Genomic DNA, 20,432 nt, shown 5'->3' on the forward strand with positions numbered 1-20,432 from the left:
CTACCTTAAATTCTTCTGCTTTCCCTCCTTTCATGAGTGAAAAATGCCCAAGTTCCTTTACTCCTTCCTTTTAGCTCAGCCCTGAAATAAAGGGTCAGCCTCCTCTATTATCACGCCCTTGGCCTGAAGTTTCCTTTTAATCTTGTTGAGCAGAACGAGACGCAGCTCGCAAGATATGTTCCAACCATGACTGCCTCCGATTAATACTCCACTAACCCGGCTATTTGGTGTAATATTCTATTTGTTTTGTTAATTTTTGCATGTTGAATTCAGAGTTTACACATACACATATAATCTGGTTATCAAGTTTTTGAGTTAAGACAATGAAACATGATGACATCGCCCGACACCCCCACCCCCCAAACTCCTTCTCCAGCCTTTGATTTTAAAATCTATTTTAAAAATATTCCTTCTAATTTTCCACTGACCACCTCTCAAGCTCTCTGTTCTGTGGAGTACTTGTTTGTTAATATATTAACAAAATCCTTTAATTCTGTTATGAAAGTTCTACAAGACAAAAAATGACAAACAAATTCTGCCACAAGTGAAGCTGAAGGATAGAGTTTGAACTGAACCTTTGATTCTCCATTTCGCAACCCTCTTTGAATAACACTTGATCCCCAGACAGTACAAGGTGGTCAATAATCGGGATTTCTGGTTTTCTTCTGAATGTTTTGAGGAAAGACGAAAGTTGAAGCACAAAGCATCAATTAATGAATTTGGCATTAGCAAATTTTTTTTATTATTCGTTCATGGGATGGGGGCATCACTGACTATGCATGCCAGCATTTATTGCTCATCACTAATTGCCCCTGAGAACTGAGTGGCTTGCTAGGCCATTTCAGAGGGCATTTAAGAGTCAACCACATTGTTCTGGGTCTGGAGTCACATGTAGGCCAAACCAGGTAAGGACGGCAGATTTCCTTCCCTAAAGGACATTAGTGAACCAGATAAGTTTTTACGATAATCGCTTCACCATTAGACTTTTAATTCAAGCTTTTTTTAAAATTCAAATTTCACCACCTGCTGTGGTGGGATTCGAACCCCGGTCCTAAAGGCATTACCCTGGGTCTCTGAATTACTAGTCCAGTGGCTATGCCACTAAACCACCGCCTCAAAAAATGCTCTAATCTGGTCACTTTACATATGATGGTTTATAAAAATCTACTACGTTTGGCACTGCTGCTAACTGACCTGCCTCCTAGCCTCCCTGCCTGCTACCCTGGGATCAATTTCTTGGAAGTAAAACAATGTAAGCCAGGCAAGCCACTGGTTTTCCTCCCCACCTTCTTTCAGATAAAATGGCCAGGGGAAGGGTGCAGAGGAGTGCCAACATGTGACCAGGATTACAATGGTAGTTATCTTACGTGACCCTATGGAGACATTGGAGGGACACCCGTGCTAACAAAACTGGCTCACCTATTGGGCAAAAACATGAGTTGAAAACTGAGCAATTGCCGCAGAACACTGGTTTAGTAATATGGATGCAGGGAGCTGTTGCCCAGCGTTGATCTCCTGTGCTCCAAATTACAGAAGAGCTAAATGGAAAAGTGCCTGTAAGCTCACATCTTACAACTCCTTAGCATAGAGGGCTGTTACACCAGCTCTGCCCTACACATTTATTAACCAATTTCACAGGCCCATAGGCAGAGACCCTGCCCCATTTCTCAGGGAACAATGCTGGGAGCAGTAGGACTAGCACAGCTATAATTCCCCTTTTAAATAATGATATTGTCCAATTCAACTCAAATTTACTTCTGGATTACTGCGAAGATGTCAGCATGTGGGAAACCACGATGAACAATGCAGGATAACTAGAATAAAAGATGTGCACATACTCTGGCTGAATCCTAAATGTACGCCTAAATTCAGGCAGGTGAGTGACAAACTTCTGAATCTTTCTTTCCTGAAAAATCACCATTTTCCTGAAAAATTTCCTGAAAAAAGGCTGGCTGCCTCACTGATCAGCACGACAGCTTTTCAGTATGCCTAAGATTAGACACAGAATCAGGATGGATTTTAGGTTTATCTCTGTTCCCAGTATATCTCAATGCTTTCAGTGGAACAATGCACACTGCCGGGACCCAAAAATGATTAACACATTTCAGCATTTATCCACCCCCAATAACTCAGCTGATAGTGCATCATTTTGACTCTAAACTGTGTTTCCAATCCCACATCCTTCCCATCACCAAAACCGCAAATTTCCATATTCGCAACAATGCCTGCCTCAACTCGTGTCGGCTTTTCCCGCCTCCAGATTCAATTATTCCTATACAATCCTTCCTGCCCTTCTTGTCTGTGTTCAATGAATTCCATCCTGTCCAAAATGCATTCAATTTAAAACCCTCATCTTCAAACCCCTCTTTCAAAATTGCCCACCTTACCTTTGCAATATAAAAGCAAGTTATTGCAGTGTTATGTGGGATACTGAGGCATTTGGATCGCAGTTTCAGCTTTGACTCCTGTTCCACACCGAGTTTGTTGATTTGAGATTGCAGTTTAAGCACTGCAATTGGCTTCAGCACTCGGGCTGGAGAGAGGGAACATTAGGTTAGGAACACCTCCTGCTCCTGATCCCAATCCACTTGCTGGATCGTAAGTATTTAAGGATGTGAGGCGAGGGCAGGATTGAGCTAGGCTGTAGTGCCCCTGGCAGTTCAATAACCTCGCTGTCTATACCCATGCACAAAGAACTACCAACTGAGTGAATTGCTGGAGGCCAGCTGCAACCCCTCCAGCATGATTCAGCATCTGCAGGCAAAGGAAGCTGAGAAACATTCTTTTAAAACATGAACTATACACAAATGAATCATTTTCTCTTCTCAGTGATTCAACCCTAAAAGGCAAGTTGAGCAGCAGACAGTGCAGCTAGCTGTCCTTTATGCAGCATTCAACCTTCTTTTGCTGACCAGGTAGTTCACAAAGAGTTTGCTGCAGACACTGCTGCATGACCTTGGCTTTGCTGAATGGACAGAGGCAGTACTACCTAGTGCAATGTCACTGGAAGACTGGATTTTCAACACAGAATTATGAATGGATGCAAAATCGAACATGGACAAATCATAATTTTTCACAATGGGCAAACTAGAGTGATACTTCAAATCTAGTTTAATTTGAAAAGGTCACTGTCTCATTATGTTCTAATTTTTGAACCTTCTTTTCAGATGTCACTTGGCTTTGTTGAGGTACACTTTCAAGGAGACCAGAGCCCTCTGCTTGCTCAAATGCATTGCTATTTATTAACCGAGATACTGTGTCAGTAGACTGTTCAACCATGGAGCTAATCACAGCTAAGCTACACCCCATCCTTGCCAGCATTCACAAAGAAAATCGAATTATAATACAGGGAATGGTTGCGAACATTCTCACTCCCCATGTAGGTTTACTGCTGTATCCCCTACCACCAATTTGGTTGAGATGGTCTCACCTAAAAATCAGATTGAACCTGAAACTTTTCTGATCCATACCAATCCACGTTGGCTGACTGGACCACCTGGGGAGTTCAAAGAGACCACTTATAAAGGAAGAGCTCACGGTGAGCCCTGCAACGACTGTACTCTAAGTACTTGCTTAGAAGCGGCCGTCTCATGAATAATTTTAAGGCATCCAGCCTCCCAATCAATGCAGATAACTTCAAGACCTATAAAAATCAGCCCTTGATCTACATTTTGACCATCAAAACTAAAGCGACTTTGGACCACTGCCATTCAATTACTGGTGAAGCAAGTTCTGATTACTCAATACGTGTACCATAAACAAATTCAATAACACTTGATACACCAGAAAGAAGTGGATTTTTGAATTGCCAGACCTTTGAGCTCTTTCAGGGCAACAGTAATTAAGAAGGTGTGCATAACTTATTTTGGAGGTGAAGGAGGTACATCCAAGAACCAAGACTAGCCAAGCACCATACTGGCCTAGGTTAGCTGACCACAAGCTTACTTCATCAGGTTTCCTAATGACGTTACGTTATTTATACCTCATTTATTAATGTGTGTTGATAACTGGCATTGGTGCACAACACAAAGCTCATATTGTCAGTTCAAACAATATCAGGTTTATCCAGTGTACCAGAGATATTCAGTAACATTTAACTGAAGGTCACAACCATGAAGATAGACTTGACTAGTACCACTCTCACACATCTATACAACTTCTTCGCTCGTACCCAATTCACACATACATACACATTTTCCAAACTAGGAACTCTGAATGCAGGCTGTTAGAAATGTGGTACAGCAAACTTGCACAAGAGTATGAGAGAGGGGAAAGGGATGGGGAGGGGGTGTGTAACCACATTACAAGTACTGCTGCACTGTTTCAATCACAACTTCTATTTGAACTTTCTTCTTCCTGCTCCTGCAAATAATCTGATTGTATCACAGGGCCATTTCACCGATATGCTGAATGGCCTCTTTTTGTGCCATAAATGACACTAACGGGGGAAGAAAATGACTAACCCATGTTTTACTCTATACAATTTTCAAAGCATTTTCTTTGCCTGTCATCTCCCTTTAAGATACAGAAAAGGAGCATTAAAACAAATGGGAAAAGTAAAAAAAATTGAATAGCCACCACAGGCTGGTGCTTGTGTACAGTTAGTTATGATATTTCTTCCATGTGGAGGGATTTAATAAACAACCAGAAAAACATCTCAAGACCAAAAACACCACCACTCCCCCCATCATTCTCCTTGTGACCATCTGACCCCCTCATGGACCGTGATGAAACCTAGAATCTCCCGGCCTGAGCAACTCAGGTAATCACTTCCTTCACTGCCAGGAACCTTCCTCTAAGGAACCTACGGCAAAGATTTTTTGCTTTTAACGCAACAAGAGAACTTCTTATTGTAAAATAAAAATGGTTTCAAAGAGAACAAGCCCATTCCTTCAAATTGAGCATGTGCAAATGTGGACCTCATGGTCCTATCTAATACCCATTTGTACCCCATCAGCTGTGGTCTTTTGCAATCTCATTGCTGCATGGATCCCTGGGTCTCCATTCGCAGCCTCCCTGGCTATAGGATGCTGACCATGCTGCGATTTGGTGCTCCTTTTATTTGCTAATCAGAAATTGGAGGCATATGAAATGCTATTTGGAAGCAGATTTATGACTTATTTAGTAGGCTTGATAATACTTTCCCCATTACTTAATCTCTTGAGTAAAGTGACGTTCACCGTTGAGTTTTATGAGAAAATTCGGAACAATCTTCCAATACCTAAGGTGATCAAATGAAACTCCAGGATTTAACACAACTATCCAAATTCCACAAAACACAGTTCCATAGGCTGGAACTGGTTCTGTGGATTATTGGGCCCACTATCATTCGATTATTATACTTATAACCTTCAGTCCCATTTTGTTCTCGTCTTCTGAGGGTGCTCACTCACTGCTGGAGCGCAGTTCCACAGGTGCTCCCCGATATCTCAGTGTTTGACATTCATGTGTGTGGCATGATGGAGTGTGAGTCCGCAGGCCACCATATCACTGAGGGCAGCAAGGCTGACCATCCCCCCACCCCCACTCATCATCAGAAACATACACATTCCCAGCAGAGGTTGCTGGAAAACAATTGGGAACAAAGGGCCCAATCTCTTGTCCCCACTCGAGTCAGGGTCGCTGGTCCACACCCTCAACCCTGCAAGAGACCAACTAACAACATAATAAAAAGAGACTCAAACCCGGCTTGACCTTGGTCTCAAGGCTCAGACCCTCGTTAGGTAAACTCACTCAGACACTCTGGAAGCATTCCAGTCCTGTGTTCTGGACTCTGAATGATTTAGATTACACAGGTTTAGCGCCAACATGCAGCTGCAACAGCTTCATACCAACGCTAAGCTTGCAGGGGGAGCACATTGCAAACCAGTTACTTATTGAGTTTTATTTAATGCAGTTTAATCAAAGCAGCCATTGTGGAAATACTGGAACAGGAAATCCAGATCAAACTGCTTGGGGCTCAAAAACCTTTCGAAACAACTGAATAAGTAGATTATTTGCAATGGGAAGCTAATGCATTTATAAGTAAAAGACCTGTCAGCATAAATTCATTACAAAACTTCTTGTTAACTCTTGTGCTTTTATATTTTAAGTTAACCTTTCAGCTATAAATAAATCAACTGTCACAGTAACTCCAATGATGCTAAGAATTGGGTCAGGGAGCACTACAGTTTTATTGTAGCTTAAACTGGACTTGCTCTACCACTTAATTAAATCAAAATGTTGATTGATATGAACTAAATCATGCCAGAGAAATTCACATTCCAATAAATTATCTCAAAAGGTCTTGCTTCTAAGCTCCACAAAGGAGTGTAAGACTTAATAATGCACCACCTCCACCCTCACCAGCTCACTATCAATGGCACAGCCTTTAACCGGCATGTTCTTATAATCTGGAACTCTCTCCTTAACCCATACAACTTTCCCCACATTCAAAAGCCTCCTACAAACCTGCATCTTCAAACAGTGCTTTGCTCACTTACTTAAACTCTTCTTTCAAATCCTCCTTGCTGTCCAGTCCCCTGGAAATCTCAGAGTCGCATTTTCGTTTTCCCCGGTATTTACACTTCAGCCACGCTACAATACAACCACATGCAGCTACAGCGAACGTAAGGTCATCATGGTAAGACAAAGCTCTTTTTTATTTATGTATAGATGTATTTTAAAACTGCAAACGAGCACATTTAGAGTGGGTCAGATTCCCAAAATTCACAGCAAACATCTGAGCCAACTGACGGGATCACTCACACAAAACATGCGTCAGCACAGACACGCACCAGCTTAATTAGATACGACAGTCTTTTCTATTTAGAATGCAAACAGGGCGCAGGGTGACTGCTGATTGAATCTCATTCTCTGCCAGTTTATAGATTGCTCATACAGATTTCCACTGTCAGAGTGAGTCAAGTTCTTTTCCATGGGGAAGATGAGATAAAGGGACAGCGTTCAGAAAACCTTCCCATTCTTTTCAAAAGAAACAGATATAAACAATAGCAAATTACTGCAGATGCTGGAAATCTGCAATAAACACAAAGTGCTGGAAACGCTCAGCAGGTCTGGCAGCATCTGCAGGGAGAGAAACAAAGTAAATGTTTCAAGTTGAATATGACTCCTTCAGAGCTGAAGAGTCATACATGACTCAAAACATTAACTGTGTTTCTCTCTCCACAGATGCTGCCAGACCTGCTGGTATAAATAACCTCTGCCCCCATTTTTCAGCTGTTGATGATGATTCCGTTATTCCCATTTACACCTCCTCTAGACACATCTTTTGCTTCTTGTCCCATTACCATTTCCTTTTTCCTTGCACCATCATCCCTTTTGACATTTAACCACTCCTGCATTCCACCCTATCACAGGTCTTCCCTCTCGCCCTTCTCACCAACCCCAGCCTCTGTACATGCTTAAAACTTGTTATAACTCTAACTTTTTCCAGATCTGAGAGAAAGCTGTTAACTGAGTTTCACAGGATGGCAGCCTTGTTGCCCAGGCCAACATTTGTTACCCATCCCCAATTGCCCTCAAGAAGGTTATGGTGAGCCACCTTCTTAAACCACTGCAGTCAATGTGGTATAAGAGCATAAGAAATAGGAGTAGGCCATCCAGCTCTTCGAGCCTGCTCCGCCATTCAATGAGATGATGGTTGATCTACTTCAACACCATTTTCCTGCACCATCCCCATATCCCCTGATGTTTTTAATCTATCAATCTCAGTTTTGAATATGCTCAACGACTAAGCCTCCACAACCCTCTGGGGCAGAGAATTCCAAAGATTCACCACCTGCTGAATGAAGAAATTCCTCCTCATCTCAGTTGGCCTACCTCCTATTCAGAGACTGTCCCCTCTGGTTCTAGACCCCCATCCAAGGGAATCTTCCTTCCTGCATCTACCCTGTCGAGCCCAGTAAGAATTTTATATGCTTCAATGAGATCACCTCTCATTCTTCTAAACTCCAGATAATAAAGGCCCAGTCTATTTTATCTTTCCTCTTGGGAAAATCCCTCTATCCCAAGGATGATTCTGGTGAACCTTTGTTGCACTCCCTCTATGGCAAGTATATCTTTCCTTAAGTAAGGAGAACAAAACTGCGCACAATACTCAAATGCACATCTTTACTCCTGCCCTCAAATCCTCTTGTAATAAAGGCCAACATATCATTTGCCTTCTTAATTTCTCGCTGTACCTGCAAGTTAGCTTTCAGTGACTCATGAACAAGGACACCCAAGTCTCTATGAAGTTCAACACTTGCCAAAATCTCACTATTTAAGAAATATTCTGTACTTCTGTTTTTCCTACCAAAATGGATAACCTAACATTTCTCCACATTGTATTCCATCTGCTAAACTTTTGCCCATTAGCTTAGCCTCTCCAAATCCCCTTGAAGCTTCTTTGTATCCCCCTCACAACTCACACTTCCTCCTAGTACACCAGCAGTGCTGTTAGGAAGGGAGTTCCACGATTTTGACCCAGCGACACTGAAGGAATATAGTTCCAAGCCAAGGTGGTGCATGGTTTGGAGGGGAACTTGCAGGTGATGGTGTTCCCATGTGTCTGCTGCCCTTGTCCTTCTCAGTGGTACAGGTTGCAGGTCTGGAAGGTGCAGTCAAAGGAGCCTTGGTGAGCTGCTGCAGTGCATCTTGTAGATGGTACACACTGCTGCTACTGTGCGTCGGTGGTTGAGGGAGTGAATGTTTAAGCTGGTGGATGGGATGCCTTTCTTGGATGGTGTCAGGCTTCTTGAGCGTTGTTGGAGCTGCACTCATCCAGGCAAGTGGAAAGTATTCCATCACACTCCTAACTTGTGCCTTGTAGATGGTGGACAGGCTTTGGGGAGTCATAAGGTAAGTTACTCTCTGCAGGATTCCCAACCTCTGACCTACTCTTGTAGCCACATAATTCATATGGCTGATCCAGCTCAGTTTCTGGTCAATGGTAAACTCCAGGATATTAATGGTGGGCAATTCAGCAATGATAATGCCAATGAATGTCATGGGGAGATGGTTAGATTCTCTCTTGTTGGAGAGGGTCATTGCCTAGCACTTATGTGGATATGAATGTCACTTTCTCTAGCCTGCATGTGTCTAGGTCTTACTGGATCCAGATATGGACTGCTGCAGATCCTGAGGAGTCGTGAATGCTGAACCATTTGCTGAATCATCAGCAAATTCTGACCTTATGATAGCAGGAAGGCCACTGATGAAGCAGTTGGAGATGGTTGGACCTAGGACACTACCCTAAGGGAGGTCTGCAATGATGTCCTGGGGGTGAGACGATTAGCTTTCAACAACTACAATCATCTTCCTCTGTACTAGGTATGACTCCAGCCAGTGGAGAGTTTTGTCCCCAATTCCCATTATCTTCAGTATTGCTAGGGCTCGGTCAAGTGCTGCCAAATGATGGGGTGATAATTGGATGGATTGGAGTTGTCCTGCTTTTTATGGACAGGACACACCCAGACTATTTTCCATATTGCTGAGCAGGTGCCAAGTTGTGGGTGCACTGGAACAGCTTGACAAGGGTTGTGACTAGTTCTGTGCGCAAGTCTTCAGTATTACAGCCAGGATATTGTCAGAGCCCATAGTCTTTGCTCTGTTCAGTGCCCTCAGCCATTTCTTGATATCACATGGATTGAATCGAATTGGCTGAAGACTGGCATCTGAGATGCTGGGAGCCTCAGGAGGAAGCCGAGGTGAGTCATCCACTCAGCGCCTCTGGCTGAAGGTAGTTGCAAACGGTCCAACCTTGCCTTTTGCGCAGATGGGCTGGGATCGCCCATCATTGAGGATAGGGATGTTTGTGGAAATTTCTCCTCCAGCTGGTTGTTTAATTGTCTACCACCACTGAAATGAAGGATTTTGCAGTATAACAGAGCTTGGATCTCATCCGTTGATTGTAGATTCGCTTTGCTCTATTGCATGCTTCATTTGCTGTGTTGTAGCTTCATCAGGTTTTTTTTAGGTATGCCTGTGCTGCCCCTGTCATGCTTTCTTGCACTTCTTATTGAATCAGGGCTGGTCCCCTAGCTAGGTGGTAATTTTAAGACAGATTGTGGTTTAATGCAGTCACTGTGACTTAATGCAGGTGCCGCCTAACCTGAGTATTTTCAGCAATTCGTTTTTATTTCAGATTTCCAGCATCTGCAGTATTTTGCTTCTACCATGATGTGGGCACAAAAAGTCATTGGGATCAAAACGACCCACAACCCAACAATAACATCCAACAGATTTTGAAAACATTTTTCTTGAATAAATATCGATTTAAAATGTTCCAGATCTTTCACAAGGAACACCACTTAAGATCTGTTAGCAAATCACAAAACTTACACAAGGTGAAAAAGAGGCACACGTGTGTGTGTTGTGTACGTGTACGTGTGTGTGTACGTGTACGTGCGTGTGTTGTGTACGTGTACATGTGTGTGTTGTGTACGTGTACGTGTGTGTGTTGTGTACGTGTACGTGTGTGTGTGCACATTTTTCAAGCCTCATCTTAATTTTATCAAGCCCATTCAACTTTACTTTATTTAAAAAAGATTCATAAAACCAAACCAGCAAGATCAATTTTCCAATGAGATGCACTTCAACCGCTATTTAACACATATTTTTGAGAGTGTGTCACACCTGTTACACATACATACACACCTCTAGGTGTGTTTGCTAATTTGAATGGTTTGGAATTGGTCACTCTCACTGATCAGAAACATCACTAATCCCATTAGTTTGATCACTGCCGTCAGTGGCTCTCGCCATTATCCTAAATGATGATTTCTCAGTCTTATTTTCCCTCATATTTAGGGACAGCCTCCCAGTTACTGGAGTTCTAACCCTATCATTCCCTCTCCATTATTGTGGTATCTCTATTGCTTTTCTCCAATATTGGAGATCTCACTCTCTGTCTGCAGCCCATTTCTTAGGGTTTCTTATTCCATCCTATTTTTTAAAGATTTTCCCCATTAAAGATACTCTCATCCTCAATATCGCTCTATTTTTCTGAGCCCTTCAATCTCTGCCCATAGCCCTGATGATCCCACCCCACAATCTTCATCTCTGGGGGTCCCTCTCTCTCCGTGTCTGTCTCTCTTTCCCTCTATTCTTTCTGGCTCACTCTATTCTCTCTCTCTCCCCCCCCACTCCTCTCTCTCTCTCCACCCCCTCACTCCCCCCCCACTCCTCTCTCTCTCCCCCCCCCTCCTCTCCCCCCCCTCTCTCCCCCCACCTCCTCTCTCTCTCCCCCCTCTCCTCTCCCTCTCCCCCCCCTCCTCTCTCCCTCTCCCCCCCCTCCTCTCTCCCTCTCCCCCTCCTCTCTCTCTCTCCCCCCCACTCTCTCTCTCCCCCCCACTCTCTCTCTCCCCCCCGCTCTCTCCCCCCCTCCCCCCCCCGCTCTCTCCCCCCCTCCCCCCCCCCGCTCTCTCCCCCCCTCCCCCCCCCCGCTCTCTCCCCCCCTCCCCCCCCGCTCTCTCCCCCCCTCCCCCCCCCGCTCTCTCCCCCCCTCCCCCCCCCGCTCTCTCCCCCCCTCCCCCCCCGCTCTCTCCCCCCTCCCCCCCCGCTCTCTCCCCCCTCCCCCCCACTCTCTCACCCCCCTCTCTCCCTCCCTCCCTCCTCCCCCCCCACCCCCCTCCCTCCCCCCCCACCCCCCTCCCTCCCCCCCCACCCCCTCCCCACCCCCTCCCTCCCCCCCCTCTCTCCCCCCCTCCCCCCCCCGCTCTCTCCCCCCCTCCCCCCCCCGCTCTCTCCCCCCCTCCCCCCCCCGCTCTCTCCCCCCCTCCCCCCCCCGCTCTCTCCCCCCCCCTCCCCCCCCCGCTCTCTCCCCCCCCCTCCCCCCCCCGCTCTCTCCCCCCCCCTCTCTCTCCTCCCCCCCCTCCCCCCCCCCGCTCTCTCCTCCCCCCCCTCCCCCCCCCGCTCTCTCCCCCCCTCCCCCCCCCGCTCTCTCCCCCCCTCCCCCCCCCGCTCTCTCCCCCCCTCCCCCCCCCGCTCTCTCCCCCCTCCCCCCCCTCCCCCCCACTCTCTCACCCCCCTCTCTCCCCCCCCCACCCCCCTCCCTCCCCCCCCCACCCCCCTCCCTCCCCCCCCACCCCCCTCCCTCCCCCCCCACCCCCCCCCACCCCCCTCCCTCCCCCCCCCCCCCCCACCCCCTCCCCACCCCCCTCCCTCCCCCCCCACCCCCTCCCCACCCCCTCTCTCCCCCCCCTCTCTCCCCCCCCCTCTCTCCCCCCCCCCTCTCTCTCTCTCTCTCTCCCCCCGGTCCCCCCCCCGGAGAGGCCGCATTTCCCACTCACCCGCCTCCACCCGCTCCTCAGGCCATCGTCTCGGTCTCGGCCCCGACTCCGCTCCCGCCAAACGCGCCACCTTCACCCGGCGCCGCGCGACACTTCATCCGGATCCCGTCTGCCGGCCTCACCGGAACTGACAGAGAGAGCGGACACTCCGGGCCGCATGGAGCAGGCGGAACCCGAGACTCCTCCTCCCAGCCGCACGGTGTCGCTGTGTCCCTCCTCCCAGCCACAGGGTGTCGCTGTGTCCCCTCCTCCCAGCCGCACAGTGTCGCTGTGTCCCTCCTCCCAGCCACAGGGTGTCGCTGTGTCCCTCCTCCCAGCTGCACAGTGTTGCTGTAACCCTCCACCCAGCCACACGGTGTCGCTGTAATCCTCCTCCCAGCCTCAAGGTGTCGCTGTGTCCCCTCGCCCCAGCCTCACGGTGTCGCTGTAACCCTCCTCCCAGCCTCACGGTGTCGCTGTGTCCCCTCCTCCCAGCCTCACGGTGTCCCTGTGTCCCCTCCTCCCAGCCTCACGGTGTCACTGAGTCCCCTCCTCCCAGTCTCACGGTGTCACTGAGTCCCCTCCTCCCAGCCTCACGGTGTCACTGTGTCCCCTCCTCCCAGCCTCACGGTGTCACTGTGTCCCCTCCTCCCAGGCGCAGGGTGTCGCTGTGTCCCCTCCACCCAGCCACACGGTGTCGCTGTGTCCTCTCCCCCCGGCCTCACGGTGTCGCTGTGTCCCTCCTCCCAGCCTCACGGTGTCGCTGTGTCCCGCCTCCCAGCCTCCTGGTGTCGCTGAGTCCCCTCCTCCCAGCCGCACGGTGTCGCTGAGTCCCCTCCTCCCAGCCGCACGGTGTCGCTGAGTCCCCCCCTCCCAGCTGCAGGGTGTCACTGTGTCCCTCCTTCCAGCTACAGGGTGTCACTGTGTCCCTCCTTCCAGCCGCACGGTGTCGCTGTGACCTTCCTCCCAGCCTCACGGTGTCGCTGTGTCCCGCCTCCCAGCCTCACGGTGTCGCTGAGTCCCCTCCTCCCAGCTGCACGGTGTCGCTGTGACCCTCGTCCCAGCCTCACGGTGTCGCTGTAACCCTCCTTCCAGCCTCACGGTGTCGCTGTGACCCTCGTCCCAGCCTCACGGTGTCGCTGTTTCCCCTCCTCCCGGCCACAGGGTGTCGCTGTTTCCCCCCCTCCCGGCCACAGGGTGTCGCTGTTTCCCCTCCTCCCAGCCTCAAGGTGTCGCTGTAACCCTCGTCCCAGCCGCACGGTGTCGCTGTGTCCCTCCTCCCAGCCGCACGGTGTCCCTGTAACCCTCCTCCCAGCCGCACGGTGTCGCTGTGTCCCCTCCTCCCAGCCACACAGTGTCGCTGTGTCCCCTCCTCCCAGTGTCGCTTGTCCCTCCTCCCAGCCGCAGGGTGTCGCTGGTCCCTCCTCCCAGCCGCAGGGTGTCGCTGGTCCCTCCTCCCAGCCGCATGGTGTCGCTTGTCCCTCCTCCCAGCCGCAGGGTGTCGCTGGTCCCTCCTCCCAGCCGCACGGTGTCGCTTGTCCCTCCTCCCAGCCGCACGGTGTCGCTGTGTCCCTCCTCCCAGCCTCACGGTGTCACTGAGTCCCTCCTCCCAGCCTCACTGTGTTGCTGTGTCCCCTCCTCCCAGCCTCACGGTGTCGCTGTGTCCCTCCTCCCGGTCTCACGGTGTCGCTGTGACCCTCGTCCCAGCCTCACGGTGTCGCTGTAACCCTCCTTCCAGCCTCACGGTGTCGCTGTGACCCTCGTCCCAGCCTCACGGTGTCGCTGTGTCCCTCCTCCCGGCCACAGGGTGTCGCTGTTTCCCCTCCTCCCGGCCGCAGGGTTTCGCTGTGTCCCTCCTCCCAGCCGCACGGTGTCCCTGTAACCCTCCTCCCAGCCGCACGGTGTCGCTGTAACCCTCCTTCCAGCCTCACGGTGTCGCTGTGACCCTCGTCCCAGCCTCATGGTGTCGCTGTTTCCCCTCCTCCCGGCCACAGGGTGTCGATGTTTCCCCTCCTCCCGGCCACAGTGTGTCGCTGTTTCCCCTCCTCCCAGCCTCAAGGTGTCGCTGTAACCCTCCTCCCAGCCACAGGGTGTCGCTGTTTCCCCTCCTCCCAGCCTCACGGTGTCGCTGTGTCCCTCCTCCCAGCCTCACGGTGTCGCTGTGTCCCTCCTCCCAGCCTCACGGTGTCGCTGTGTACCCTCCTCCCAGCCTCACGGTGTCGCTGTGTCCCCTCCTCCCAGCCGCACGGTGTCGCTGTGTCCCCTCCTCCCAGCCTCACGGTGTCGCTGTGTCCCCTCCTCCCAGCCTCACGGTGTCGCTGTGTCCCCTCCTCCCAGCCGCACGATGCCGCTTGTCCCTCCTCCCAGCCTCACGGTGTCACTGTGTCCCCTCCTCCCAGGCGCAGGGTGTCGCTGTGTCCCCTCCACCCAGCCACACGGTGTCGCTGTGTCTCCTCCTCCCGGCCTCACGGTGTCGCTGTGTCCCTCCTCCCAGCCTCACGGTGTCGCTGTGACCTTCCTCCCAGCCTCACGGTGTCACTGAGTCCCCTCCTCCCAGCCTCACGGTGTCGCTGAGTCCCCTCCTCCCAGCCGCATGGTGTCGCTGTGACCCTCGTCCCAGCCTCACGGTGTCGCTGTGTCCCTCCTCCCAGCCGCACGGTGTCCCTGTAACCCTCCTCCCAGCCGCACGGTGTCGCTGTGTCCCTCCTCCCAGCCGCACGGTGTCGCTGTGTCCCTCCTCCCAGCCGCAGGGTGTCCCTGTAACCCGCCTCCCAGCCGCACGGTGTCGCTGTGTCCCTCCTCCCAGCCGCACGGTGTCGCTGGTCCCTCCTCCCAGCCGCACGGTGTCGCTGTGTCCTTCCTCCCAGCCGCACGGTGTCGCTGTGTCCCCTCCTCCCAGCCTCACGGTGTCGCTGTGTCCCCTCCTCCCAGCCGCACGGTGTCGCTGTGTCCCTCCTCCCAGCCTCACGGTGTCGCTGTGTCCTTCCTCCCAGCCGCACGGTGTCGCTGTGTCCCCTCCTCCCAGCCGCACGGTGTCCCTGTAACCCTCCTCCCAGCCGCACGGTGTCGCTGTGTCCCTCCTCCCAGCCGCACGGTGTCGCTGTGTCCCTCCTCCCAGCCGCAGGGTGTCCCTGTAACCCGCCTCCCAGCCGCACGGTGTCGCTGTGTCCCTCCTCCCAGCCTCACGGTGTCGCTGTGTCCTTCCTCCCAGCCGCACGGTGTCGCTGTGTCCCCTCCTCCCAGCCTCACGGTGTCGCTGTGTCCCCTCCTCCCAGCCGCACGGTGTCGCTGTGTCCCTCCTCCCAGCCTCACGGTGTCACTGTTCGCGGATCCAACTCAATGTTTGATTTGTTTAGTCTGATGGGATCTGGAAATTATTCTTTTCTTTTGTTGTTTTAGGATCATTAATAATCCCCGGGAGATTGAGGTTTGTCCGTGTTATTGGGGGATATTATTCCCATTGTGGGTCTGAGCTGCAGGAGCCGGGCCTGAGGCAGGGGGACTGGGGGGGGGGGGTCAGTGCTGCTCCGGATCCGGATCCCATGGAAGTGACGGTGAAGCAATGGAGAAGGGAGCAGGTAATGGAGATTTTAACCTGTTAAATACTTTAGCCCAATACCAGCCCTTAACCGGCTGCTGCAATCCAAATAATTCACAACCTGCAGCCTCATGATAACCAATTGTAACCAATTATAACTCATGATAACCGATTGTAACCAATTATAACTCATGATAACCAATCTCACTATCACTTTACGGGGCCCATTGTGTCTGCTCCCCCCCCCCCCCCCCCCGGTGAAATCTGCACCTTCCCTGTTTCAAAAACAGATACATTGTATTCATTAATTTTGTAAAGATACAATTAGTAAAGTTACATTGTCTCAAACCCCAGGGGTTTCTCCACTGGTTCCAGCCGCTCAGTTTGCTGAGGTGGACATGGCCCTAAAGAGTGGCCTTTCCCCAATGAGCCTTTGGAATAACTGCAGCAAACTTAACGATAAAAACAAAAAGCTAAAAGCTACTGCGGATGCTGGAAATCCAAAACAAAAACAGAATTACCTGGAAAAACTCAGCAGGTCTGGCAGCATCGGCGGAGAAGAAATCAGTTAACGTTTCGAGTCTTCACGACCCTTCGGCAGAACTGAAGCATAGTTAGGTGAAACCCCCACCTTAAACCAGCTTATATTTCTCCTTTCTCCTAACTATGCTTCAGTTCTGCCGAAGGGTCGTGAAGACTCGAAACGTTAACTGATTTCTTCTCCGCCGATGCTGCCAGACCTGCTGAGTTTTTCCAGGTAATTCTGTTGTTTTGCAGCAAACTTAAGTTTGTCCCTCAACCTACTACCCGAGACCTTGGAATGTGTCATCCTGCAACGCTCAGTCCTGGGTAGCTCCTTGCACTAGAAGGTCAACAAGTTTCGGGTGGACTAAAGGGCATCTTTCACCGAGTTCCGCTTTCCTGGAACAGTTGATGTTTGTCTGGGTGCCTGTCCCTGGGAACACTCTATAAAGCACAGAGCCCTGTGTTACAGAATTGCTCAGGATGAAGCTTGACAAAAACCACTCCATCTCTCTCCAGACCCTTTTGACAAATGTACATTCCAGGTGGAGGTGGGTGATAGTTTCCTCTTCTCTGCAGTTGCCACCAGGTCAGTGTACACTGGTCCTGAGACACCCAGAAGGAGCTGATGGGGATGGCATTCTAAACCACCAGCCAAGCTATATCTTGGTACTTTTTTGAAAGTTCTGCCGATGAGGCGTTCTGCCGAATAGCTTTGACAGTCTGCTCAGAGAACCATCCGACAGGATCTACCATCATCTTTTTCCCCAGGGACGCGAGGACCTCATGTGAAGAGTCCACCACTGCCTGATGGACTTGTGATCAAAGTTGTCTTCCTCTGCAAACTTTTCAATGAGGGACAAGTGGTACAGCACAGTATTTTTTTTGTATATTCATGGGATGTGGGCCAGCATTTATTACTCACCCCGAATTGCCCTTGAGAAGGTGGTGGTGAGCCGCCTTCTTGAACCGCTGCAGTCCATGTGGTGTAGGCACAGCCACAGAGCTGTTAGGAAGGGGAGTTCCAGGATTTGACCCAGCGACAGTGAAAGAGCAGTGCTATATTTCCAAGTCAGGATGGTGAGTGGCTTGGAGGACTTGAGTCTGCTGCCAATCTTATCCCTGAGTAACGCTGGGCTAGCAGAGATCTCCCTGCTGGATACAGCTCAAGTCTGATCAGGGTGGATCACCAACTCCAGAGCACACTTCACTCGATTGGCCATGATCTCGGATGGAATTTTGTAATCCATGTTAAGCAGTGTAACGAGCCATCAATTTCTGATTTCCTCCCTCTTCCCCCTTCCGCTTGTTGCTGAGACTTTCCTCGTGGGTTCTGACATGCTGCTGGCTGGATGCATGCTCCAGTCCCACAGAGCTGAATACACTCTGCTGGTAAACCATCACTTCTGGGAGTTTTCCTCATCTCGAAGCACGTGACAGCCTTTATTAGCTCACGCAGGGCTGACAGTTTGTCCAAACTCTCCTGCATGCTGTCGTCCAAGACCTCAATAGAGGACAGGAAGGATTGGCAAACTGTGCCATCTGTGGGCCTCATGTCATGCAACCTGGCTTAAAAGCATTTGCTGATCATCATTGTGTCAGGTTGCAATGACATTACTGAACTGTCTTCTTTCTTCAGGCTGCTGACTGCAGAGCTCTGAGTACCTTTTGGAAGAAAATATGCAGGAACGTCTCATCCCGCTCCACTGAGGAGTGGAAGGTGGTCTTGGATGCGTCTGAGGCAAAGAATATGCTTGGAGGCTCTTCATCTCCTAGTGGTTCTTCTTGACATCGACCCCTACCGATTGCAACAGGAGCAGAATCTACATACTTCTTTGGAGCTGGGACATTTCCCTCTATGTGTGTCTCTCTTTCTCTCCTTCTGAATACTATTGAAGATGAAGAAGGTCCTGATATAAAAGTAAAAAACTGCAGATGCTGGAAATCCAAAACAAAAACAAAAATACCTGGAAAAACTCAGCAGGTCTGGCAGCAGCTGCGGAGAGGAACACAGTTAACGTTTCAAGTCCGAATGACCCTTCAACAGAACTAAGTAAAAATAGAAGAGAGGTGAAATATAAGATGGTTTAACCTTTGTTACTCCTTTTTGAGTTCCTCAATGTTTTCTGGGGTCAACAGTTTTACGTTCAGTTCCCATGTGCCCCTGCCAGCCCTCTGGTCTTCCTGTAGTTGGCGGTCAGAGAAAACTCCGGCTTGACTTGAGTGGATCTACTGTGAATATTTGGGAAACAAACACAGGAAGTCTATCCCGGAAAGGAGGGACCTGCTTGATTTTTAACATGTGCAGTGCTTTGTCTGTAGGGTTGCTGAAGGCATTGTACAGCTTGGCGTCTTTTAGCAGTTCCATCAGGAGTCTGGGCGTGGTGAGCAATTTGCTGTCGGCTCTGCAGGATTGCCCAGCCACATCAGTGATGCAGCTGAAGCCACTGCCTAGAATGACAAGCCTAGATGTCACCAGCAGCAATGGAAGCTGCTGGAAAACAGCCGGCCACTTGCCGTTTAGAGCCAGGGTGTGCACCTTGAGTAACAGGAGAGGGGCATTTTTGTACAGTGTGTCTGCTACAAGGAAGCAACTACCCACTAGCTCCTTTAATTCAGTGATGGTGAAGATGCCTCCATGCAGCAGAGTAGCCAGAGGAACAGCAATCATTTCCCCCTGATCCTGGACCATCACCATCACGACCATTGCCTAAGGTGCTGTCACACACCCTGTGAGAACAACCTTGCTCCAACATCAAAACATTGAACGATGTGTTTGGCATTAAGAGCACAATTATTTCTAAATCCATTTTTTCGAAGAATTATGTGTGGCCTTTGACAACTATGGTCAAGATTGGTATGGTATTTGGTCGAATGCTGCCTTAATTTTTTTTTATTCCAGGCAAGGCCAGTATTTGTGACGTATCCCTAATTACCCTTGATTGGAATGGCTTATAAGACCATTTCTGAGGGCAGTTAAGAGTCAACCACGTTGCTGTGGGTCTGGAGTCATGTGTAGGCCAGACCGGGTAAGGATGGCAGATTTCCTTCCCTAAGGGCCATTCATGAACCAGATGGGTTTTTATGACAATTGATGATAGTTTCACGGTCACCATCACTGAGACTAGCTTTCAATTCCAGATTTATTAATTGGATTTAAATTCCACCAGCTGCCGTGTTGGGATTTGAACCCATGTCCCCACAGCGTTAGCCCGGGCCTCTGGATCACCGGCCTAGTAATATTAACACCACGCCAGCAATACTTTCCCTTAACCAAACTTTACTCACTGAGTTGTTTAAAAATAAGAATAATAAGGAAGATACTTTTCATTGTTGTGGAAAGAGAGCATTCATAACAAATGTTTACAACCATCAGGAAAAACAGCTTAATGGGAATACTGATACTGGCTTTTGACTGCACAGCACTTTCAAGTTTACTGGAGGAAATGTTCACAGGCCACAACTAATAGATCAGTTATTATTTTAGAAATCAACTTTTGCTCATGTTGCATTTATTGCATTTGGTTTGATTGTTGTGTTCCACAGTCTTTCTTCCATAGGCTACTTCACTGGCTGGATGTCCTGGACCCGACAACATTGTTAGCATCAAATGTAAGCAGAGTTTTATTCGAAACAGAGTTGATTACATGTAGCATTATGAATAATTATATGTGCTTGTTTTTATTGAAGGGGTTTAAATGATGTTTAATGATTTAAAATTCTCTTCCTTGTTCCCAAATCTGTCCAAGGTCTCACTCCTCCTTATCTCCATAATTTCTTTTAGCCCCACAAGCCTCCAGGATATCTACGCCTCCAATTCTGGCCTCTTGAGCATCCCCAATTCTAGTCTCTCCACCATTGGTTGTTTTGCTTTCAGCTGCCAAATCTCTCTGCCTCTCTATCGCACTTTCTTCCTTTAAAGATGCTCCTTAAAACCCATCTCTTTGATCAAACCTTGGTTCATCTGTCCTTAATCAAGCCTTATGCTGCTCAATGTCAAGTTTTGCTTTATAATGCTCCTTTGAAACACCTTAGGATGTTTAATACATTAAAGGTGCTATATAAGTACAAGTTGTTAATGTTGTAAACCAGCGAGAGTCATAGTACAGATACTCTACTGT

General features: G+C 49.5%; 2 protein-coding genes across 5 annotated transcripts in view; one reads left to right on the forward strand and one right to left on the reverse strand.

The window, feature by feature from the left end:
* gpam (glycerol-3-phosphate acyltransferase, mitochondrial) overlaps nucleotides 1-12,382 on the reverse strand; it is a 77,116-nt gene extending 64,734 nt beyond the window's left edge. Inside the window, exon 1 of one of the 3 annotated variants that reach the window (XM_078565186.1) lies at nucleotides 12,283-12,382. The gene's annotated coding sequence lies outside the window, so the exon portion shown is untranslated. Of the gene's footprint in view, nucleotides 1-6,482; nucleotides 6,577-12,282 lie in introns of those variants that run through there. The other 2 variants (XM_078565183.1, XM_078565188.1) reach the window with 2 other exon arrangements.
* A 3,228-nt stretch (nucleotides 12,383-15,610) lies between these two features.
* The window catches only part of sfxn4 (sideroflexin 4), a 29,031-nt gene continuing 24,209 nt past the window's right edge, over nucleotides 15,611-20,432 (forward strand). For both annotated transcript variants that reach the window (XR_013579778.1, XM_078565195.1), the window contains exons 1-2: nucleotides 15,611-15,829; nucleotides 19,858-19,923. Coding sequence is in view for 1 of the 2 variants with exons in the window: in XM_078565195.1 (XP_078421321.1) it covers nucleotides 15,794-15,829; nucleotides 19,858-19,923 (102 nt within the window). In the remaining variant the exon portion in view is untranslated. The remainder of the gene's footprint in view (nucleotides 15,830-19,857; nucleotides 19,924-20,432) is intronic.

Source organism: Cetorhinus maximus, chromosome 20 (genome assembly GCF_964194155.1).
Source record: "Cetorhinus maximus chromosome 20, sCetMax3.hap1.1, whole genome shotgun sequence".
Classification (NCBI taxonomy): domain Eukaryota; kingdom Metazoa; phylum Chordata; class Chondrichthyes; order Lamniformes; family Cetorhinidae; genus Cetorhinus; species Cetorhinus maximus.